This window comes from Dromiciops gliroides, chromosome 3, assembly GCF_019393635.1.
Source record: "Dromiciops gliroides isolate mDroGli1 chromosome 3, mDroGli1.pri, whole genome shotgun sequence".
In the NCBI taxonomy this organism is placed as follows: domain Eukaryota; kingdom Metazoa; phylum Chordata; class Mammalia; order Microbiotheria; family Microbiotheriidae; genus Dromiciops; species Dromiciops gliroides.
In genome coordinates, this window is record NC_057863.1 from 126980239 (window position 1) to 127005797 (window position 25559).

General features: G+C 36.6%; 1 protein-coding gene across 3 annotated transcripts in view; it reads right to left on the bottom strand.

Annotated features, from left to right (window-relative positions):
- The window catches only part of MYCBP2 (MYC binding protein 2), a 324065-nt gene that overhangs the window by 17322 nt on the left and 281184 nt on the right, over positions 1-25559 (bottom strand). For 2 of the 3 annotated variants that reach the window (XM_043997409.1, XM_043997408.1), the window contains 10 exons: positions 24035-24191; positions 22768-22992; positions 20359-20424; positions 18535-18774; positions 13215-13313; positions 11305-11385; positions 5665-5931; positions 4938-5221; positions 4101-4197; positions 1620-1739 (listed from right to left, as the gene is read on the bottom strand). In XM_043997409.1, coding sequence (XP_043853344.1) covers positions 1620-1739; positions 4101-4197; positions 4938-5221; positions 5665-5931; positions 11305-11385; positions 13215-13313; positions 18535-18774; positions 20359-20424; positions 22768-22992; positions 24035-24191 — 1636 coding nt within the window. The remainder of the gene's footprint in view (positions 1-1619; positions 1740-4100; positions 4198-4937; positions 5222-5664; positions 5932-11304; positions 11386-13214; positions 13314-18534; positions 18775-20358; positions 20425-22767; positions 22993-24034; positions 24192-25559) is intronic. The other variant, XM_043997407.1, reaches the window with a different exon arrangement.

The following is a 25559-nucleotide window of genomic DNA, read 5'->3' on the forward strand; positions in this document are numbered from 1 at the left end:
TTAAAGCATACCAGGTATTAGAAAAAAAGAACACATGGAGTTAAGAAAAGGCCTATCTAGCCTAGAGTTCCAGCCTGGTCTGGTTCTTCCTCAAGTCCTCTGCCATGAGCCTGCTTCAACCATGAACTCCTCTCAAACTAAGTGTGGAAGCTTTTTATAGGTCTAGAGCATTACACACTGTTTCAAGCTGATTGGTAGTTGTCATCCAGATCCATTGGTTCACTGGACTTGAAGGTGGTCTCGAGTTGAGTTCAAAGTCCTTAGCTTCTGAGAACAATACCTTCTTAAGGCCCAGCCAGGTGTGGTTATAATCTAATTAACTTGAAGGAGGCTAATCAGCAAAGTCAATCACTCTCACTTAATTCAATCAGTTTAGATTAATCTCGAGGTAGGCCTTTGAGTATCTGCCAAATCCCATTATTTTCTCACAATGGAAAATACACATAAACACATATATAATACACCTCCTTTCTTATGATTCTTGATAAATGAGAGGTATTGTTTAATTTTCTTTCCCTTTTTCCTTTTTAGAATAATAACTACTCTGTTTTATACATATGCTTTCTTGTTTATAAGGGGCTTTTCCATATAATGAGTCTGTGAAGCAGGTAGCAGAAATAATATGATTACCAGTAATATAAATTATTATCTGGATAAGGCATGGTACCTGCTCTCAAGGAGTTTATATCTCAAATAGAGAGAAGGGTACTGGCTACTGTGGAGAAATTTTTCTTAAAAAGATAGGGATGCTGTGTGCTAGGACTAAGTATAAAACTCTGAATTAAGTACTGCATCCAGCGATGTGAATCTGAGAAAAGTTTAGCAATGGAATAGCCAAGCATTATATAAAAAAATGCCTACATAATATATTTTTTGATAGTATCAACTTTTCCCCCCCACGGGGCAATGGGGGTTAAGTGACTTGCCCAGGGTCACACAGCTAGTAAGTGTCAAGTGTCTGAAGCCGGATTTGAACTCGGGTACTTCTGAATCCAGGGCCAGTGCTTTATCTACTGTGCCACCTAGCTGTCCCTAGTATCAACTTCTGAACCCCAAAACCCCATGTACATAAAGTGAGAATTAAATTATACAAAACAGTTATAACTCTGAATGGAATAGAATGATTCTATAATAGTCACACTGATGCCACAATTAGAAACTAAACCTAGTTCAATATACTTTGAACTAGTGATGAAGTATTTGCGCTCCCCTCCAAAATTTTAAACATTTAAAAATGACTTTGATTAGATAAATCTGGTCCAAATATATCACTCAAAAAGTACATACTATGATGTACGCAGATCCAATAATAATAATAACTCCCTTCATCATAAAAATCCATATTGATAAAGAATTTTAGGATTTGCAAAGCACTTTCCTCACAACAGTCCTGTGAAGTAGGTAGTGCAAAGTGTTTGTATTTCCAGACATCTATAGATGAAGAAAATGAGGTAGAGAAGTTGTACGATTTGTTCATGGTCATACATGTAAAGAGACTGCCCAGCCAAGGATTTGAAACAAGGCTTGTAGACCACAAATTCAGCCTTCTTTTCACTATACTGCAATTGCCTCTCAAATGAAAACAACAACAACAATAACAAACAACAACAACATCTTACCCTAGTTGTTGCAATACATCTCACTGGAGATCTATATTCTTCTTCCATTTTTGTCAAGGCAATAATGGTTTCTGCAATGGCATTTTTGGTAACACGGGACCATGCTTCAGATAGATGACCCTATTGAATAGGACAAAATATTTTTAGGAGACAGGCAGATACAAACAGATTAGCTTAGTCATGCTGGTAAGTAACAACAAAGCAAATTATCTTGAATCAAGTTATCTCTTTCAAATACAATTAACTTTTGACATTGCACATGCTATGTCGTTAGAGATCAAGGGGCAAAGATTTCTGGAAAAAAAATCTAAAAGAAAAAATTACTATTCTCACCCCAAGAGCAGTAAACAAAAGGTTAAAGTTTTATTTTTCTTCCTCCTAATGATTTCACAGCTATTTCTTTGTAGACATAGACAAATACAGAATGGAAATACTATACCAGCCATACTTTAGAAAATGCATTTTAAGAAAACTTAACAAGCAGCTTGTTGCTTATTAGCTAATGAGCTAATTTAATAGTGCTAATGATGAAAGGCCTATTTGGAAACTTAAAGTTTTATTTAAAGTTATTTCTCAAGAATATAAAGAACTTGCTACCATCAGTCTAAATTATTTCCATCTCATGAGCACTCTGAAAAAACTCCATTTTACCAAAACAAACAAATAAGATAAGATATTTATGGTGTTTAGAAGAGAAGGCTGCTTAAAAAAAAAAAAAAAAAGCACCTTCTATCCTAATGAAATGCTCTTCCTCATCTGGCTCACTGTCTGCTCAATTGCCACCAGGTCTAGAAAGTCTTTCCAGCCCAGAGCAATCAAACCCCTCCTTTCTTTTATGCACATATATCATCTGCCTATTTCAGTTATTTGGCAATTTAACCATCTGGTATAACGTCTGTTATACCGACAAGTTATTTATCGCTTACATTATTTAACTTTTCACGATCATGCTTTGTTTTCCCAAGACCATAAGTTCTTTGAGGACAAGGACAAGGACCGTGTCTTACTGCTCTTTTTTGGTTAGTGGTGTCCTTTGCACAGAGCAGCCACTCATTTGATATTTAATTGGTTCATGTGTATCATTTTAAGGTTAAGTTACTTTCCCAATTTCCCAGTTGGCTTATTTTACAACTGGTATTCAGGTTGGTGAACCCTTGCAAAATTAGCTCTTAGCTGCTAAAAGCCTGCAATATTTCTCAGTTCTGACTGTAAATAGCAACACATCAGTAGCAAATTGAAGCATAAGAGTGATCTTTACTAAAGAAGATATCTAAAAAGCAGGCTGAATTAAGTTAATAGGCTGCAGCTACTGAGAACAACAGTAGAACAAATGGATGAATCAACCAATACACTGCATTGGATTTTTTCATTCATTTGTTCATTCACTCAACTAAATGCCTATTTAGGTCTGACAATGTATAGTGTACTATGATAGACACTGGGGAAGATACAAAGATAAATAAGATATGACTCACTATAATATTGTAATAGTAACTGAAGGTAAGCAATGATGAGTCTCAATAAATGCTTTTTAACTGTTGACAAGAGGGAGAGTTACAGTAACGGACAGTATTGTAGAGAGAGATATTACTATTCAACCTATACCTCTGTTAAACTTTATGCCCTCAGGAGTTTATGTACCCACTTAACCTGGAATTCAACTTCAACTACTGCAATCTGTAAACACTAGTGGAACATTAGCTACATGGTGGACTATGCCACCTGGCATGGTCTGTCTATATTAGCTTCCCAGTATCTTCTGAATGCAAAATTAACTAATGGGCAAAGGCTAAGTTTCTTTAGGTCATTATCTATTAACCACCATCTTTCCTCCCTTGACATCTTTGCCAGTGACACAGCACATAGTTCTGAGAACTGAGGAAGATAAATAGCAATGAGGCACACCTAAAATAAAAAGTACATCATAATTAGAAATAATGCCTTATGTGAGAGGTTTTTTTTTTTTTTAAATCAGGGATGTGCTAAATCCTTTTAAACATTTTGCTTTCTGCAATCTGGGTAAAAATAACATTCTGTTGCTTTAAACTTAAACACTTTTAAAATAATACGTTGAAAGAAACAGTTCTGCACAGAGAGATTAAGTGACTTAATAACTTTACAACCCTTGTAACAATTCTGAAAGTAGCTTCATTTGAAAATCTGACAGAATTTTCACAGAAGGAATGAATTTAATGCTAAACACAAGCACATCACATCTGATATATGGAGCACATGAAGAGTGTCACATACTTATAGCATGGAATGCAGAAGAATACTGCCACTGATAAATGATGGATAGTTTGATTACTGAAGAAGTAACTTAGCAGAATATTATGAAAACCGCTTTAATTTACTGTAATGGGCAAAAGAAATATTATAAGGCTGACCCCTTCCTCAAGATTTTGCAGAATAAAGTCTTTATTTTGGCTAATCACACTACTTAGTATCACCAAAAGAATTCTCAGGAGAATGGAAACTTACTGCTGCCATATCCTTTATAAGTTTAATAATGATCTCTGATATCTGAGTGGGAGTTGAGCCCTTCATCCACCAGTGGCTTTCACCTCGTCGAATATAGCTACAGAAGATAACAAAAAATATTATATCAAAACAATGCATAATGAAAAATCCAAAGAGTTAAAGTTTCATTATCCAACTTAAATGACTTAAGAAGTTAGTTTGTGCATTGCATATTTTGGAATATACACATTTAGCACAGAAATACACAGGATATTCCATTTGGCAGGGGTGAAGACAGAAGAGTTAAGGAGAACATATTCTGGATTTGGAAGCAGAGGACTGATTTCAATTCTCAGCAATGATATGATTACATCCTCTGGACCTGAATTTCCCCATCTGTAAAATGACTTCGGAGATGCCTTTTGAGCAACTGATATTGTATAAATATCAGATGCTAACAGTCTGATTTTGTCTTCTAAACTCAACTAAAGAAAAGACTTTAAACATAGCTCTATGGAGAGTACTGAGAGAACTTAACATATAGTTAATCTCATTAATTCTCATATTATCCTTATGAAAATGGTAGTGGTAATTGGCAAAGAAATTTTCAGGAGATGCAAACTTGCAAGGGAAAAATGATTAAGATAAATGAGTTAATCAGTGATGTAAATATAGATCATGAATTACAGAACAACAGAGCTGGAAGATACCTTAAAGGTCAGATAGTATGAATTAGTCATTTTCAACTTGCCTAAAGTCAAACATTTAGTTCTTTGACTAGAAACTAGCTGTATTTCAAATTCCCAAACAGAGGGTCACTTCACTTATTGGTTTAAGTATTAAATAATTCTCACCAACCTGGAATTGAAAATCATTGGAAGGGTAACTGTTGTAACTCCTTTCCCTGCAGCAGTACCAGCTGTTCCTGTGATGGTAGTTCCTTTGGCCTTTAACTGTACTGTGAGGGCTTTGGCTATGCATCCCAGGAACATATCCAAGATACCTAGTTTATTCCAGTCTCCCTTTTCTGTTGAATGAATTATATCACTAATATCAGCGGGGGGAAGGGACTTCACACCTATGATACTGGCCAGGCGATTAGGGGTCACTTCAGGCAAAACCCGCCTTAGCAAAGAGGTCACCTAGTAGAAAAATCATAAAAGAGTAGTTCAAAGCACTGTGCATCAAAGGAGACATCTTCACCACTAGGGGGTGAATTGGCATTTTCCTTCCTACAGATGGCATGTTCTCATGCTTCAATGGACTTAAAACTAAAAGCTCATGTTATCTTAACTTTTGAATTTTTACTTTCCTAAAGGTTCAGCTGTTATCACTATAAAAGTTTCAAGGATAAAATATGAATTTTTTAAATCGTCATTACTCCAGCATACCAAGAAAACATGTCTTTTGTGGAAGGATTAAAACAGACCTATCGTGTATTAAGTTAACATTAGCAAAGAGAATATACTTTGCTTTTTCAACTCTGTCATGAAAGTGTGGAATTAAAATGAGAGCAAAAAGTCTAATCTAGTTTTAAAGCCTTAATATAATTTCCTTAGAGTGATGTAGTTGAATGAATTGTTACCTGTCTCTGCACTCTAGGAGAGGCTGTGTGTAGCAATGAAAAGAGATCCTGAAGCAGAGTTAGCTGCTGAGCAAGGTACTGTCGGCCCACATTAGACCCACTCAAAGCTAGGACCATGGAGAGCAGTTCAAAGCAATATGCATCAGAGGAGGCATCTTCATCATTGGGCTGAGAATTAGCATTCTCCTTGCTGGAAATTGCATGTTCCCATTCTTCACGGACACGAGTAGCTTCCATTCTAATGGCTTGGACTATATGAGCACATACCTACATGCCAAAAGGCAGTACATCAGATGGAGATAAAAAAGTTACATTTTTGGGATAATGTGCACCCTGTAAATACATGAATAAGAACTGATGCTCCATTTTACTCATTCCTTTCTATCAAACAACTTTCTACTATAGCTGTCTCACCATTTTTACAGTATGTATTAATACCAATTCTGGAAAATAATTTTGAATGACAAAATTTTCTTCATTTTATAAACTTTTGATATATTAAGATTACAAATTTTAAATTTAAATAAATTGCTAATGAGGTAATTATCAATTTATGGACTTCTCATGCTTTCTCTCTGAGGTAATGACCACTTTACATTTTTATTGATATCTTTTGTTTTTACATCAGTTTCATTTCTTAATCTATCCATCACATACCCAGAAAGCCATACCTTGTCACAAATTTTAAACAGAGGGAAAAAAAATTAAATCAGATAAGCAAAGCTCATAGATCAACTGAGTCTGATGGCATATGAAGATTTCACTCTACTAGTCTCCATTTCTATAATGGTGGAAAGTACATATTTCTTGTCCCCTCTTCAGGGCTCAATTTGTCCACTGTGATTATGTACCCTTCAGTATTAATATTTTTTCCACTGTTGTTACTTCCATTCATATTATTGTAGTGATTGTGTATATTGTTTTCCTGGTATTGTTTACATAATTTTGCATAAGCCTTCTTATCTGTCTGGGGCTTCCTTCAAGTTTCTGTTAATTTCCTGGTACTTCTTCATATTAATGGCTCCCTACTGGGATTATGTCCAATGAATACTGAATATATCCTGAATGTATCCAGCTGTTTTCATGTTGTTGGGTTGCCCCCTTTCCTCCACTGGATTGTGAGGGCTTTAAGGGCAAGGACTGGAGAAAAAATCGGAATTATAGGCAAAACTGAAATGAGACTTTCAGATTATCAATGGAGTTTTGTTTGTTCATTCTATCAAGGTACTTCAACAACATGGGCAATATAGAGCTAACAATTTCTATCCTTAATTATTTTCCTAAATATAAAAAGCAATGAAGTTTAGAGTTTATTAAGAATGATGGTTATAGGGTAGCCTCAAATGTAAAACAGAGGTTAAATAGTTAATGTATTCTGCAACAGCTATTCATTTGAAGAAGAAAAATTAGCACATACAAGACAAATCTTCTTTGAAGCCATGATAAGGATGTCAAAAGAACCTGCTCCATCTCACATTTGGAGTCACTATGTGCATGAGGGAGAAGAAAGTGCTTTTTTAAAACTAACTTATTTTCCCTTCTTCATGACTTATTATCAGTACTGTAACAATCCTTTTTTCCCCCTTTTGATTATGAACTTAATCACCAAAAATCACAAATATTTTAATATACAAAGAAGACAAAAAAAGATGGTAAATGAATATGCATACTTCTGTATAGCTTTTTGAAAGTATAAATGCTGTTTGTGTCCCTGTCAGAATTTCTTCTTAATTTTCTTTTATAAGCTTTTTGATTGATTAATGTTCTTTTCTACTATCACAATCTTTTTTAAATTTTTTTTAATTTTTGGACGGGGCAATGGGGGTTAAGTGACTTGCCCAGGGTCACACAGCTAATAAGTGTCAAGTGTCTGAGGCCAGATTTGAACTCAGGTACTCTTGAATCCAGGGCTGGTGCTTTATTTACTATGCCACCTAGATGCCCCCTTTTTAAACCTTTTAAATTTAATTTTTTGGTTACTTTTTTAGTTCTGAACTGTCTCCCTCCTTCCTTCTCTCTCCATGCTGCACTAGAGGTCATCATTTGATACAGAGATGTATGTATATATACATATACATATATATATATATATATATACACACATGTGTATATATGCATACATATATATATTCACATATGAATGTATACATAAAACCATACTATGCATACTTTTACTTATCAGTTTTCTCTCTGAAGGTGGATAGAATCTTCCTTCATAGGTCATTTGTGGTTGATCTGAATATTAATAATAGACTAGCTTAGTCGTTCACTGTCAATCTTTGAACAATACTGTTGTAACTGTATACAATATTCTCATGATTCTGCTCATTTCACTCTTCATTATTTCATGCAAATCTTCTCATGTTTTTCAAAAATCAACCTGCTCATCATTTCTCACAGCACAGTAGTATTCCATCACAATCTTATACCACAACTTGGTTAGCCATTCCCCAATGGATGGGCATCCCCTCAATTTCCAGTTATTTGCCTCCACAAGGAGAACTGCTATAAATATTTTAGAACATATAGGTTCTTTTCCTTTTTCCCTGATCACCTTGGGAAACAGATCTAATAGTTGTATTACTGGGTAAAAGGGTATATACACAGTTTTATTACTCTTTTGACATAATTCGAGATTGTTCTCCAAAATGGTTGGATCCTTCACAGTTCCACCAATAGTGTTAGTGTTACGATTGGAATAACACCACCTGCTGGAGAGGTACCGCAGGAAAGCTCCATCATGAGGGGAAGGTGTCTGAGGGCAAGCCATGAGGTCAGGTCCTTGGCATCAGGAAGTGAGTTTGCTTGTGGGTACTGTCTATCAAAACTACCAGCCAATCAACTCCCATTCCTGGGAGGAAAACATGAAGTAGGAAGTGGACACTGGCGGAGGAGTTCTTCCTCTTTTGGTTCCTGACCTCGCCATGGTGGGTCAGATGATGGGGTCTCTTAGAAATAGTTAGATTTTTACCTTTCTCTCCGATCCTAATGCTCTTTAATAAATACTTAAACACTTAAATACTCTTGCTAAAGCTTATAATTTATTGGCAATCACTCATTAGATTTTTAGATAGTATAGCTAGAATTTTAGCTCCTTACATTAGCATTTCAATTTATCCACATCCCCCCCAACATCTGTTGTTTCCCTTTTCTATCATTTTAGTCAACCTGATAGGCAAGACACTGAAGCTCTAAGTGCTCTAAGCAATTCTCTAAGACTATTTTTTGCAAAGAAGGTGCTGACACTGATAGAGAGAGTTTCCTCACCTGGGAGATCTGTATATAATTGAAATTGTAGGTGCAGTTCTTGTCCCCTATAACTAAATAGTGCTTTAAGGTTTGGAAAATACTTTAAACACATGATTTTATTTGTTCCTTATAGGTACTAAAGGTATTATGACATATCATCATTTCCATCACATAGAGAAGGAAACAAAGAATTTTAGTAACTTGCCTGTGGTCACATAATCAGTAATAGCTAGAACTAGAATTTGAATCCACAACTTGCTGATTCCAAGTTCAGCAGTCTTTCCACTTTACCACATTGATATATAAAAGTCAGAGAATAAGCAGCTCTGCATTATATTTTTCAGGTAACTGAAAGTTAATTATTTAAGTGATCCATTCTGGAATCTTCTCTGAAAAGTCAAATTTAAGGCCTGTAATTTGTAGACTGTTCAGTTCTCTTTTTTAAAAATCAGGGCATCCTTTGCGTTTCTCTAACCTTGTGCTCCTTCTACCATTTTCTATGATCTTTTAAGTGTCTCAGCAATCTTATCTTTCAATTCTTTCACTACCCAAACATGTAGTTTATCTAGGCTGGGTAGCTTGAGTTCATCCAACACAGTCAAGTTTTACTACTAGCTCCTTTCTAGGATTCTCTCTTCCATGAATTTATGGGTGTCAACTGCTTTTCTGTTTCCTTTATTATACTTTTTATTATCATAAGTAATGCATAGATGTTTTCTCCCTTTGCAAATATTTTTGGTTGGAAACTCTTTTCTTTAGATTTGCAAAACCACAAGCAAAATACATTTTTACCAGCCTTTGTAGGCTGTACTTCATTCCTGGACAGAACATCTATTCATCCTCAATATTTTAAGTTGTGGTTTCCCTCTATCTTAGCCTCTGCAACCCCCTTTCTAAACTTAACAAACTTGCTTTCCTCTTAAACCTAGGTAACACAGTAGATAGAGCACTGGGCCTGCCAGGAAGACCTGAGTTCAAATGAGGCTTCAGACACTTACTAGTTGTATGACCTTGGGAAAGTCATTTAACCTTTGACTCTGTTTCAAAAACTGTGAAATGGGGATGATAATAATAGCACTGACCTCACAGGGTTGTAGTGAGGATTAAGTGAGATCATATTTGTAAAGCACTTAGCACAGGGCCTGGAACATAGCACTTAATAAATAATTTTTCCTTTGCTTCCTTCCTTGCCACTCATACACCTTTCCATTTTCTTGCATTCATGGAAACCTGGCTCATTCCACTTGTCCCTTGTCCCCCTCTCCAGTACTAGATACACCATTCATGATTTCTAACACACTAGGGCAGAAGAAGTATTCTCACTGCCAGTTCCAGAGATGCCCCCTGACATCATCACCTAACTAACTGGATCTCAGTGGCAGTTATCTACTGGCCAATAAGATCATAAGCACATTGTTAAGTACTTACAATGTGCCAGGCACTGGGGCTGCCAGGTCATTCTACTTCTTTTCTCAAGGCATTCAGTCAGAACCTTTCTTTCTTTCTTTCTTTCTTTTTTTTTTTTGCGGGGCAATGGGGGTTAAGTGACTTGCCCAGGGTCACACAGCTAGTGTCAAGTGTCTGAGGCCAGATTTGAACTCAGGTACTCCTGAATCCAGGGCTGGTGCTTTATCCACTGCGCCACCTAGCCGCCCCCAGTCAGAACCTTTCAATGCCCCTTTTTCCCACCTATAATATGAGACGGTTGGACTAGATGTCCTTGGAGGGCCTTTCCAGCACTAGTCCTGTGATCTTTTGATTTTTCTGTATTATCATCCATCCCCCCGACTGTGGGTTTTTCCAAAGTTCTGTCTTTCTTGTGATGACCTCATTTGCTTATATGGGCTCAATTATTATCTCCACATAGAACTATCTATCTAGTTCTAGCTTCTTTCCTGAGCAATAATCTAAAACTACCAATGGTTTAGTGTATATAATCCCAGTAAAATGTTAAGATCTTTGAAGGAAAGAAATATTTTTTTCATTTTGTTTTTATATCCATAGCACCTAGTAGGGAGACTTAAGAACATAGTGGGTATTTAATAAATCCTTACTTGATTGAATTGTTCCCTTTATAATGCTTAGCACAGTGCCCCGCACATGATAGGCACTTAATAAATATTTGATGATTGAATGATTCACTGCTAAACTCCTTTTAAAAACTGTATTTGATACCTCCACTTACTCATTTCCCATTGTTTGGTTTGGTTGGCCCCAGTGAGCAAATGACAGTATTTTGTTCTAGTAGGCTAACTGACTGAGCACAGGTGTTCAGTTGCTTTTTTTCACTTACTTCTAGGTGCATAGGGGCTTCAGCTGATAGAGAATGCTGCACATTTAACATCTGGCTAATTGAGTTATTACTATAGTAATTCAACTGAGTAAACCAACCTGCTTTTGTAAATTTGTTAGCTTACTCCTACTGAATATGATTCCAACCATGTGTTCTTTCAGGTCAGCATCTGATGTTGCCTTTATGGGGAAAAAACAACAACAAAAAACATCTTCAAAATTAATTGATCTGACATTTCAAATTATTTTCAATAAAAATTAGTGAGTTTTCAAAAAAGCACAGTAACTTCAAATTGAGGTAGGTGAGAGAAAGCAAAGAGATAAACTTTGGGCTGTTTTGTTTTTTTACTCTGAAAATTGTAAGAAACCAAGAAGATAACAGACAAAATATTCCAAGCTTTAAAAATATTTTTTTTCCCAAAACTTTGCCCAGGGCAATGACAGAAGCTCAAGACCAGAACGGTATGCTCTAGACACCAGATATTATTTTTGTTCATAAAGCCTTTTATAACTGCTTCACCTACTAATGATTCTTTTCCATCTACAAAGTTTGTATCACTTATTTCAGGCAACCTGATAGTGGAGCGAGTACTTGATGCTTGGAATTGGGAAGGTCTGGCTTTAAATTCTTGGCTCAGATACTTAGTAGCTTTTGTGACCCTTGCGGGTCACTTCATCACTATATGCTTCAGGCAAATCCTTAGTACTTAACCGTTCAGTCCTGGAGGGATTGTGATGGTTGAAGAGCATTCCCATTCCAGGAGTTCCTCATGTTAACAAAATCACAGAGTCTTCATGTATCATCTATTTAATTATTTTATTACATTTTTTACTGTACTCTAGATACTTTCTGTATACATCTTGGCTTCCAAACATTGTAATATAAACTCCGTGAAGGCTAAGATTGTATTTTTGAAAATCTTATTTTCTGTGGTGCTTAGATCTTTTCCATACCTTATGGGTGTCCATCAGATCCTGACTAGATGTAACAAGTCCTAAGTGTATGACAATTATTGCATTCAACCTTTCCTTTCTCCACCGCTGAAACCTTTCTCATTCTGATTCTCATCACTTCTAGTCAGGACTGTTCTAATAATCTCATAATTTGCTTCTTTGATTATAGGGCACTTCCTTCCTTAATGAAATAATCTTCCTAATACACAAATATGACTAAGTCACTCCCTTTTAAAAGCCTTCAGTGGCCTTCAAGAGAAATTATAAACTTCTCAGCCTACCTGAAGGCCATTCAAATTGAACTACACATTTTCTTTCATGTATTCTACATATACCATACCAGTGGTACTTCTCTGACTTTATCCTGACTTCTCCTCTCTTTGTACTGCAACAGTCTGCAGTCCCAAAACTGGTAGTGTGCTTCCTCCTCATCTCAGGTGAGGCCAGGCTCAGGGGCTGCCTCTTCCATAAAATACTGTTTGATCTTCCCAATTGTAAGTGATGATACAGTTCCCCTATTAGCATGTAAGCTAAAGGTAGAGACTATGTCAATTTTCATCTTTGCCTCCTTGGTGCTTAGCAAAGAGTCCTGCACAAATTAGGCACTTTCTCTTGGCCTGAACTAGGTGAATTTGAATTTTTAAAGACGCCTCTTGGCCTTTAACTAAAAGGCTTCTCATATAGAGAAGAAAGGGATAAATGTGTTAATTTAAAGTGAACCAGTAAATTACATAGTTTTATAAATTTTTTGAATTAAGGATAACAAACCAGGGTAAATACACTTTTTGGATAAAGTAAATTTTGCATCAATTCAAAATACTAGACTATTTATTTATTTATTAATTTTACTTGATTTCATTTCTGTTGCAGGAAAAGAAAATTCTTGTAAAAGATACTTAGAAAACTTGTATAATATGATCTTAAAATGTATAGAAAGAGTCAGGGCAACATGTTCTAACCTGGAGAAAAGCTAAAAACATTGACCAAATTGAAATAAGAGTACAATAGGAAAAGGAAGAAAAGGAAAGAAAGATTTGAAGAATACAACTAAATACATTGTGTACTTTTTCCTCTCCTTCAGGTGAAGACAGAAGTGTTTTTTCCTCTTGTTCTGGTGTAGGTTCAGCATCTCCTGAGATAAGTTTTCCAAATACCTAATGGGAATAAAAGAAATATTAGAAATTACTATAAAAAACAGGAAACCTATTTGGAGATTATACCATCAGGTTGGTTATCCTACAAGAATTATGCTATTTAGAATTTCAATGCAAAATAGTATCAAATAGTTACAAAAATCTCCAAATAGCCATGTACTCATTTCTTTTACCTTCTGTTCAGAAGTAACTTTATGGGCTATCTAAAGCCTTTCCTAAAAGAACATCTAAAGACCTGGAGCTACCACTTCCAGAATGCTTGTTTCAAGTAACACCTCTTATGAAGATGATTCCTGAGAATGATCTTTCTATTCCTGACCTCTCCTTTGGGCTCTTGACCTGCATCTCTTCCTGACTACAACATGTAGGCATGCAACTCATATTCTTCTAATTCTACTATTTCAATCAGTAGCATGACTATTCATCCACTTTTTTTTTAATGTATGAGGTATTTTATTTTTTCCATTACATGTAAAGATAGTTCTCAACTTTTGTTTATACATGCTTTACAATTTCGGATTTTTCTCCCTCCCTCCCCTCCCTCCCCTCCCTCCCCCCTCCCCTAGACAGCAGGTAATCTGATATAGGTTATATCTATATATCTCTATACATATACATATTATTCATCCATTTTTGAAAAATTTGGAACTATGATACAACCCTTGACTCCTCCCTCTCTTTTCACTTTGTATGAATGAAGCATTCATATCCAATTAATTTCCATGTCCTGGAAATTCTACTGAGCACAAGTCTGACCAAGGACAAAGTTAGTCATGAATCCCTGCTTCCTGAAGAGAAATTTACTAAGCAGCATGATCCCTAAATCAAGCTGTCTAGTACAAAAGGGCTTCCTGGGACAGCTCTAGCTTTGGGGGTTGCCTCAAGAGTAATTCCATGTTTGAGTTTAGGGAGCTGACCTTTTAGTGGCTGAGCATTTTCCCCTCGGAAATAGAAGAGGGTCTTCTACACGAGGCTTGTGGAGAAGCAATCAGGGCTTAGACTCACAATATGGAGGAAAAGAACAGCTCTGTTTTGTTTTACACTATTACTGTGGGTTATTCAGACAGTCCAGGTCCAACAGGGGGCAGAGTTGGAGGTGAAGGAGGAAGCCACAAAGTGTTTGTCTTCCAGGAGGAGTCGGTGCTACAAGGCTGAAAGGAACTGGGTAGGACCATGTGGGAAAGAGGGATGCTAAGGCGTTCCCTTCTTGGAGGAGCTTTTGAACTCCTGTGACTATTTTCTGTGTTATGGGTATGTTTATGAACGCCTAAAAATCCTTTACACTTTTTGCATTTGCTATGAGGAGAAATAAAGGCTACATGATATGTATTTACTACATATATACAGGCGCTAGGGACTCAAGACACCAGATATACATGAATTACATACAACTTTTCCTAGGGAAGCACTGGAAGGGGGCAAGTTTACCAAAAGAATGTGATTAGTTCTCAAGACTAGGAATGTTTTGCATAAACTCAGAGCTTGGGGGGATCAAAGGGACATGAGTTATGGCTATTTAACATTCACTCATTTGTATACCTAGTGAATGCACAGGAAGCTCCTTGAGCTACGAAAGTCTGTCCTGGGCTTCCTTCTCTCCTCTCTCCACCAGTCTCTAGATAACCTCATTGAAATATAATCTCTCTGCAGAGAGATCTATAGCTTTGCCTTTTTGGTGTCTCTTCTACAGTCTCTGACCATTAAAAGCCTAGTGAATTCTGAAATAGATGTTGTGTAGGCATTTCAAATTCAACATATAAAACAAGCTCTTTCTCCCCAAACTCACTCCTTTTCCAAAATCCCGTTTCTTCTGAAGGCACCATTATGTCTTTAGTCTCCCAAGTTTGCAACCTCAGGGTCATCCTTGACTTTTTACTCTCTCACTCCACGTACTGAGTTATTTCTTAAATCTTGTTATACCTAGCTCCACAATATTTTTCACATCCATTCCCTTTTTTCTGCTCACATAGTCACCAGCCCAGTTCTGGTCCAAATCACCTCTAGCCTAAACTTTTACAATAACCTCCTAATTGGTCTCCTTGGACTTTCTCTACAATCTCTCATTTGTTCTCCACACAGCTGCCAAAGTGTACATATAACATATAGGTCTGACCATGTCACTATTCTGCTCAATAAACTCGTGACTCCCTATTATCTTTAGGATCAAATGCAAAATGTTCATTTCACATTTAAAGCTCTTCAAAGGCTGATTCCAACCCACCTTAACCTACATTACTCCCCCTTCATGTTCTCTTTGATCCACCCAAACTGGGCATCTTATTGTTTCCTCACACATGACACTTATATTTTCATGTTATTTTGCCCATTCGAATATAAATTCAATGAAGGCAGGGGCTGCTTTAATTGTGTCTTTGTATCTCCTCAAGAGTAGGTGTTAATATTGCTTCTCTCTCTGCTGATCTCGATTCAGATGTTTCTCATCATGGTTCCTCCTGCTGGTTTCTAGACACAGCTATGTCCCTCTTCTTCTCAAAACCCTTCACTGGATTTTTACTGCATACCAAGTAAAGATCAAGCTCTTCTGCCCAGCATTTCAAACAAGTGATGTTTCCCTTTTTCCACCTCATTCACAGTGTTCCTGTCAAATGGCCTCTGGCTTGGGCTCATCTCTCCCCAGTTACAGGGCTCTGTTTCTGCCTTGCTTTGTGCCTCAAATATTGTTCTTTCCCTTCTGTCTGCTGAATTCCTTCCTGACCTTCTAAAATTAACTCAAATGCTCTCTTTCCCATGAAATCTTCTCCAGCTAACTCTGCCACTACTGACTGATGAGGATGCACTTCACATAATACTTTGTTTAGTAACTCTTTGATGCAGTTTACAATGTACAATACTGGCTATTGCTGGTGTCTGAGCAGGCTACTTACCTATAAGACTGTAAGCTACATGAGCAGAGAATGTATCTTATTGAGAATTTGCATCCCATGTAAGTTATCACAGTGCTTTTCACTTACTATGTATATAATAAATGTGGATTGAACTCCTAGAACCAGCACCAACACTGTCCTGGTATACCTATAGCCAGCTGTTTGTACAAAATATGGTATCTATATCCAAGGATGAAAAAGATGATGGAGAAGAACAAATAAAAAGGGAGCGAGAGGCATTGAGGGTTGTGAAAAGTAAAGAAAGTATGGCCCACATTTGTAGTTGGGTATTCATACTCTATTTTACTAATTTTGCCGTCTTACTTTATGGTTGCCATAGTTTAAAAAAATGAAAAGGAAAATGACAAATAACACAAAGATAACTGTAAAAATGTGTAAAGATAAATGGGGCCAGAAAGGTGGTGCAGAGGATAGAGCACAAGGCCTGTAATCTGGAAGACCTGAGTTTAAATCCAGCCTCAGAGACTTACTAGCTTTGGGAACCTCTGTTTGCCTTACTTTCTTCATCTGTAAAATGGGGATGACAATAATAACATTTACTTCCCAGGGTTACTGTGATGCTCAAATGAGATAATCATTGTAAAGCACTTATAGTGCCTGACACATAATAAGCATTATGTAAATGTTAGCTATTCTTCTTATTATTATTACTATTAGCATGGAGCAGCTAGGTGGTACAGTGGATAACGTGCTGGCCCTGGATTCAGGAGGACCTGAGTTCAAATCTGACCTCAGACACTTGACACTTACTAGCTGTGTGACCCTGGGCAAGTCACTTAACTCCTATTGCCCCACAAAAAACCAAAAAAACCCCAAAATACAATTAGCATGGTAGGCTTTGTAATGATTGGAATGACGTCACCTGCTGGAGACTTACTGTAGGAAAGCTCCACCATTCGGAGAAGGCCTCTGAGGGCAAGGCCATGCAGCTTTTCTTTGGCGTTAGGAAGTGACGTTTGCTCGTGGGTACTGTCTATCAAGGCTACCAGCCAATCAACTTGAGGAGCCTCCCATTTCTGGGAGGTGGACATAAAGTAGGAAGTGGACTCTGGAGGAGGGGTTCTCTCTTTTTTTTGGTTCCTGACCTCTCCATGGTGGGTCGGATGATGGGGTCTCTTAGAAATAGTTAAGATTTTTACCTTTCTCTCTGATCCTAATGCTCTTTAATAAATACTTAAAACATTTAAATACTCTTGCTAAAGCTTATAATTTATTGGTGACCACTCATTAGATTTTAGATAGCATAGCTAGTATTTTAGCCCCTTACAGCTTAAGCAGACTGCAGTATGTTACTAATATAACCTGTGTGCAAGAAAGATGTTAAAAATACTATCAAAGATACTACATGACTAGAAGAGGAGTAAAGAGTCTCACATAATGAGATTGAGGGGCAACAGATTGAACACAGAACTATTCTTTGAGGTACTAAAAAAACTTAGAAGGAATCCTCTGATGTGTTAATTATGGAAGCTTTATCATAAATATGGATGAGAATCACACAGAATCAGAAGGTATGGAGGGCTCATATTCTACAATGGTTCAGGTGAGGGAGTACATATACCAATGAAACCATGGAAATATAGTATCAAAGTGAGTCACCTTACACTCAAAATAATTATCCTTTATTTCTCTCTCCTTTGCCCTGCACACCAACAACCAGTTTTAAAATCTCACTAATTTTGTCTCCTGATGCCCAAACCCTTCTCTTCATTTACAAAGACATCACCTTATTTAGTCTAGTCTTGCTTGAACTACTGCAACAGTCTCCCAATTGGTCTCCTTGACTCAAGTCTCTCCTCATTCCAATTCATCTTCCACAGAGCTGCCAAAGTGGTTTTATGTGGTGGGGTTTTTACTTTGATTATGTCATTCTGCTACTTGATAATCTCCAGTGGCTTCCCTATTTTCCCAGCTCAAAAATTAGATTCTTCTGTTTGGCTTTTAAAGCCCTTCACAACCAGTGCCCAACCTATCTTTCCAGACTTCTTATATACCACCACCTACTCTACAGCCTAGCCAGACTGGCTTTCACTCTGTTCTTCACACATGGCACTGTTTCCCATTTCTGTTTTTGCTCTAGTGGTTCTCCCTGCCTGGAATGCATTCACTCCTCAGAGAACTTCTCATTTCTTTCAAGATGTAGCTTACATCCTACCGTCATGAGCCTTTCTTGATCCTTTCCAACTCCCAGTTCTTTCCCTCCCTGCCTGCCTTATTTTGTATTAATCTGTATATGCTTATTCTACTACAGAGTAGTAACTTCTTAACCATTAATTGATTATTCCAATCAAGGAAATGTGGCAATGATAACATACCTGGGAAGTAATAAGTCTGAATACTCGTAGAGTCTCTGCTTCACAATTTCTTTGTTGGGCCACACTAGCAGAGATTTGACCTGCAATTTTAGTGCTTTCACCATCTTTCCAGCCCAGGACTTTAACTTGTCGAACTCTCAATGTGTTTTCTGGGCCCTTTAATTCAATTTTTACAATGTGGTTATCCCCACCTGGAAGTTCACTTGTTACCCAACCAATGTGCCTGGAATCTAGGTCAACCTGGAGGCGGAGAACAGAGATATGATTGAAATCAGACAGACCATTGTGTACATCAAAATCCTAGACATACATATACAAAGTGCCTAAGTGCTACCATGAAAAATAATGATGACTGCAAGTAGAAGACAAGAAACAAATAAGATCAGTAGGGCTTTTCTTTGTTAAACTGAGTTTAAAAACGGTAATATTTCAATAACTACTTTGTTATTAATTTGACATTTGCACCAATACTGTTTAATCTGGCATTTTCAATTTTCATAAGAGTAATGACTAAAAACTATGATAATCTCACTTTGACTAGGAGTATTTTCTCAAGATCTACAACATTTAACACCTCACCCAGATGATTTATTACTATTATCATTTGTTATGCCATGTTATTCTGGTATTTTTTTAAAAGGTCAATTTTCTATACAGTGAGATGGTATGGTAGATAAAGTAAGTGGGTGTCAGGCAGACCTGAGTTCAAATCCTGCCTCAGATACTAGCCATGTGATCTTGGGAAAATGAATTATCCTGTGTCCAGTTTCCTCATTTGTAAAATGGGAATAAAAATGACATTTTACTCACAAGGTTGCTGTAAAGATCAAATGAGACACCATATATAACAAGTATACAATGCTACCTATTAAGTCACAAATAGAAACAGAATTATAAAATTTTAGGATTAGAAGGGATAAAAATGTTATTTGTAATTTAAATCACAAAATCCTATCCACAGCATCCATTGCAAATGATCACAATTGATATTAGAATTCCTGTCTCCAGTAATAGTAAACAAATTGGTCCAGAGCAGCTAATTCCTTTTTTTTGGAGAACTCTAATCATTAGAAAGGGCCAGCTAGATGACACAGTGGATAAAATGTCAGGCCTGGAGTCAGGAATACTAATCTTCATGAGTTCAAATATAGCCTCAGACACTTACTCGCTATGTGATCCTGGACAAGTCACTTAACCCTGTTTGCCTCAGTTTCCTCATCTGTAAAATCAGCTGGAGAAGGAAATGGCAACCCACTCCAGTATCTTTGCCAAGAAAACCCCAAATGGGGGTGATAAAGAGTTAATCACGATGGAAAAATTAACAATTTTTAGAAAGTTTTTCATCATCTTAGGCTTAAATCTTTCCCACAACTTTGACAAAAATTCCATTTCCATAAGAAGAATGAGATAAAATTATGAGAAATTTTTCTGATTTCTGAAATTGATACTTTACAGATAAAGACAGTCACTATCATAGAAATTAGATGTTGTACACAAATAATTCATTTGTAAATTTGGTTATCTGGAACTTAGTGCATGTTTTCCTATAGAAACTATATATATATATATATATATATATATATATATATATATATAAGCAGATTTGAGGTCCAAACAGCCCTTTTAGGTAGAAGATGACAAAATGGCCTGATGGGTGGAAGTGCAGGTTCCTGGTCAGCTTGTGAAGTAATGACAATGGAGGTATTCCTAAGAAGACTGTTGGACAGTTGGGGAATGAATGCTTGAATTGGAACTCACCAGCTGAAGTACCCCTTAGGTTCCCCCCACCGCCCATCATTTATTAAAAGGTAGAATTTCAATTACCTGTTTGATTCTGCACAGATCTTCTACTGCTTTGCCAGCCAAGAAAGTCATTGAGGTCACTTTGTTCTGAAACAGACAAGAAAGACATTTAAACATTATTTTCATCATGTAATTTCTGTACTCAAGAACCTATGATGCTTTCTTTCTGCCTCCCACATTCCCCGTCTCCCTCTTCTATGAAACCCTCCAACAACTTTGACCTTCTCCAAGTAATTACTACACTTAAACTTCTTTACATGATTTAACACTTGATAATGCTGTTCCTAATAGAAGTGTGACATTCTAAATTAGATGTTATGTTAATCTTGACTTCTTTTATAACACTATGATCTCTGAGAGCACAGAACCCTCTGTTACACCCTCTGTTACGTCCCTGAACACCTAGAAAAGTGTAGACCACAGTGCAGGCACTCAACACTGGCTGAGTGAGTTTCTCCTCCTTCGACTCCATATTTTATCAAACGAATGCCTGCTTTTACCATTCTTTACCACCCACTCATTTCTTTACTCCTGGTACTCTAGTTTTCACCCCCACCACGTTATTTCTTTTTCATGCCCCTAAACGTGCATGTTCCTTAAACGTTAGCTCTCAGAGCTCTCCTCTCCTCTTCCTGATCACCTCTTCTTTTGTAGAGCTTCATCTGTTTATAGCTTCAACTGTTACTTCTGGGCAGATTTCCTAAACTATGGCAGATTCCTCAGCTTCTTCAGTCCCACATCTGGATATTACTTTTTTTTTTTGGTGAGGCAATTGGGGTTAAGTGACTTGCCCAGGGTCACACAGCTAGTAAGTGTCAAATGTCTGAGGCCAGATTTGAACTCAGGTACTCCTGACTCCAGGGCTGGTGCTCTATCCACTGCACCACCTAGCTGCCCCTCTGGATATTACTATTTATATATCTTCTTGTCACCTAGAACTCAATATGGCAAAAACCAAATTTATTATCTCTCTCCTCCTCAAACTAGATTATTGTTCTTTGGATTTTTTTTTTGTTGTTGTTGTTTTTGTGAGGCAATTGGGGTTAAGTGACTTGCCCAGGGCCCAGGGTCACACAGCTAGTAAGTGTCAATTGTCTGAGACCGGATTTGAACTCAGGTACTCCTGACTCCAGGGCCGGTGTTCTATCCACTGCACCACCTAGCTGCCCCTAGATTATTGTTCTGATAGAACCATGTTCAGAAATGGAAGAGTGCTTATTTGAAAGCAGTGAGGCCTAGTAAGGTGAAGGGAAAAAACTATTTTATTTCTGTTAGTGTTACCATTGTTTTCCATTGAAGCATTATAAATGCTACTTGCTGAATCTGTTACTTTTGTTACCTATTTCTATCTTTACTCTTGAAATCACTGTTTTTTATTTCCCCTTCCCCATCTCTCCCTTCCTTCCCATTCCTACTACTCTTATCACATCATGACTTGATGATTTCAAAAGCCTGTCCACTCATTTCCTGTTGCCTAGTCTCTCTACATTCCAAATATATTCTATTATGTACACTACTATTAGATGGATCTTCCTCAAATATAACTTTGAAAATGTCATTTTTGTGCTAAAAAACTATCCCACTGTTTACAGAATATCAGTTGTAGCTTTGGATTTAAGGTCCTCCATAATCTGGCCTGAACCTATCTTCCCAGTTTTATAAAATATCTTCATATAGCCAAACGTTTCTACTCATTATTCCTTAAACACATTTTATGAAATTGCTTATTACTTCTACCTATTGAGAATGTTATCCCTGCTCTTATTTGCCTATTTAAATTTTACCAATCCTTCAATTTTGACTCTACCTAAGCCTACCTATTCCAGCAATCCTTCTCTGAACACCCCTTGGAGAATAATTTTCCTGAAAATCCTTTAACACTGAACTAAAATTAATCTTATGTATTTTATATGTACTTTTAATATTGCCAGTTAGATGGTCTTATCTTGTGAATACATTTTAAGTTCCTTAAGAGAAGGAACTATTGTCATATCCTTTTAAAAATTATTCTTTATCTTTATAAATTATTATTACCTATATTTCCCAATGTAGTCTTCCCTCTACTGTCCATTTTATGCTGTTTCATAACTATAATAAAACTTGTCATGAGATTCTCAGTAAGAACTGGTTGATTACTTACATTAGATAACACAAAGATAGCTTGTGTTTATACTATAAATCAATACTGACCCAATTCTATAAGAAGTGAGTTATTTTCCTAGGAAGGTAGTCATAGGTGACCCTGTCCTTATTAAACTCAGAACTATTAATCTGAGATTTCCTAGTAAAGTGAATTTTTTCTACCTCTAAAAAACAAGTTCTCCTACATAACCTCACTTTTATTAAATTAAGACATTACCATCTAAGATTTTCACATATGTAAAAAGCAAACCCAATATTCAGGAATAAAAAAATAGTTTTGTTGTTTACCCCAAGGTCTCTTGAATTGTCTACGTGAACGGAAACATAACGAGCATTGATTCCTTTTACACAATTGATTGTGATGTTCTTAGTTTTGTTTTTATCCTCATCTCCTGACTCCCAAAAGGTTTCTGTTGATCCATCTGTCAAACTGCCAATCATGGCAGGTCTGCTTGATGTTTTTATGTCAACAATACTGGTTAGGTCTTTTAAACATATTACTATGCATGATTCCTATCAGAAAGAAACAAAAATAATTAGAATATTCAAAATGAAGTCTCCCAATAACATAATATAAAGACCTATAATAAGAGAAAAAAGTGACTAAGCTGGAATCAAATTGTCCAAGATCTTTTCTGGTTCCTTGTTAACTATATCTAGAGAGTGACTTAAGCTTAGAGTGGTTAAGTACACCTTTCCTCCCTTCAGCCACTTCAGCCTCTCAGAGGAAGCCTTTCCTGATTCCACCCAACTCATCAATGTCCAATGTCACATAGCTATTTATGGGTAGAACTGGAGTTTTGAACCCAGGACTTCTCACTATAGGTAATAGTCCTAGTCTTACTATACTATGCTTTTGTACAAAGTGGTAGTTTCTTTTTTTTTTGGAATAGTATTTTATTTTATTTTTTCCAATTACATGTAAAGATAGTTTTCAACATTCATTTTTGTAAGATTTTGAGTTCCAAATTTTTCTCCCACCCTTTCTTCCCTCCCCCCTCCCGAAGCTAGCATGCCATCTGATATAGGTTATGCATTACAATCATGTTAAACTAAACATATTTCCATATTAGTCATGTTGTGAGAGAAGAATCAGAACAAAAGTGAAAAAAAAAACACATGAAAGAAGAAACAACAACAACAACAACAACAACAACAAAAAACCAACAAAAGTGAAAATGTATGCTTCAATTTGTATTCAGACTCCATCAGTTCCTTCTTGAGATGTGGAGAGCATTTCCCATCATGAGTTTTTTGGCATTGTCTTGAATTGCTGAGAAGAGTCTATCACAGTTGGTCACCATACAATGTTGCTGAAATGGTGTACAATGTTCTCTTGGTCCTGCTCATTTCATTCAGCATTAATTCATGTAAGTTTTTCCAGGTTTTTCTGAAATATGCCTGCTCATCATTTCTTACAGCACAATAGCATTCCATTACATTCATATACTACAACTTTTTTAGCCATTTCCTAATTGATGGGAATCCCTTCAGTTTCCAATTCTTTGTCACCAAAGTGGTAGTATCTTAAAATTGTGAAAATGCAAAGACCTACCTGACTCATAGCTTCAAAGCCAGATTGTATACTGATGCTAAAACTTTCTTCACTATCTCCATCATCTGATTTAGAAAGAATATTATTAATGTGATGAAAAACATTGCTCTGATGGAGGAACTGATGGTCTGACTGTTTGAATTTGAGACTCCAGCATCTAAAAGAATATACACAACATCAGATTATTCTTTGTGACAGTTATTATAGCACCAAGAAAATTCTGAAAAAGCTCTGTAAGTATATTTATGCAATATGTCAAAATAAAACAAAATATAATGTTCTAAATAAGCAAATGACAGCAAAAAAGGCTAAGGAAGAAAATAGTTATTATCACTGAGAAGGATATGTCTGAATATTTGGCGGGAGCAAGTGTAAAGGGGAATTATAAGAAAAAGAGAAAGTACAACTCCATTTAAACATAGAGGAACTGGGCATATGGAATTTGGTTGCTCTGAAATTCACTCCTTGACTAGTGCTCCATTTAGTATAATGTACCCCTCTCTAACTAATCAATTGATGATACTATTACTATTCAGAAGGATACAACAATAATTTAACCTTCAAACCCCTGTGTGTGTGTGTGTGTGTGTGTGTGCACCTCTTCAAGAAGCATTTTCTGATCCCTACCGTTATAATTGCTCTTTCACTCATTTTTTTCATTCATTCAATCAAAAATTATGTATTAAACATTTACTATATTTAAAGGCACTAGACTAAACATTGAAGAAACAGACAGAAATAAAATAGTCCCTATTATTAAAAAAATTAAATTCTATTGAAGGGAAATATTGACAGATAAATCAATACTATACACACTCACATACATATGCAAATACATGCATGTGCATGTGCATATATATTTATATGCAAAAAGCATTGAGTTGGGACAGGAGCAGTTCCCTTTGAAAGAGGCCCTTTAAAAAAAGGAAAGGGGGGCGGGGCAGCCAGGTGGCATAGTAGATAAAGCACTGGTCCTGGATTCAGGAGGACCTGAGTTCAAATCCGGCTTCAGACACTTGACACTTACTAGCTGTGTGACCCTGGGCAAGTCACTTAACCCTCATTGCCCCGCAAAAAAAAAAAAAAAAAGAGAGAGAGAGAGAGAGAGAAGAAGGGATGCCTTCCAGTCATAGGGGCAGGAGACAATGCTGTACGTGGAGAACAGCAAGGGGCCCATTTGGCTAGAACACAGCATGCTAGAGAAGAAGTAAATGTTAAATGAAAAAATAGGGCCAGACATTATTTGGGGCTTAAAATATCAGAGGAATTGGTATTTTCTTTCTGATGCAATAGAGAGCTGCAGAAGCTTCTTCAAAAGATGGAGTGTGCCATGGTCATAGATAATTTAAGAATATCACACTGGCACTTTTGAAAAAGTAAGAGATTGTGTTCTATCTATACTCACCTATTTCTATGCTGTATGTCCTCAAGGAGAAGATCAGCTCCTTGAAGGCAGGTATTTTGCTTTGTCTTTCTATCTAGAAAGCCTGGTATATAGTCTCTTGCAAGACTCAATAAATATTTG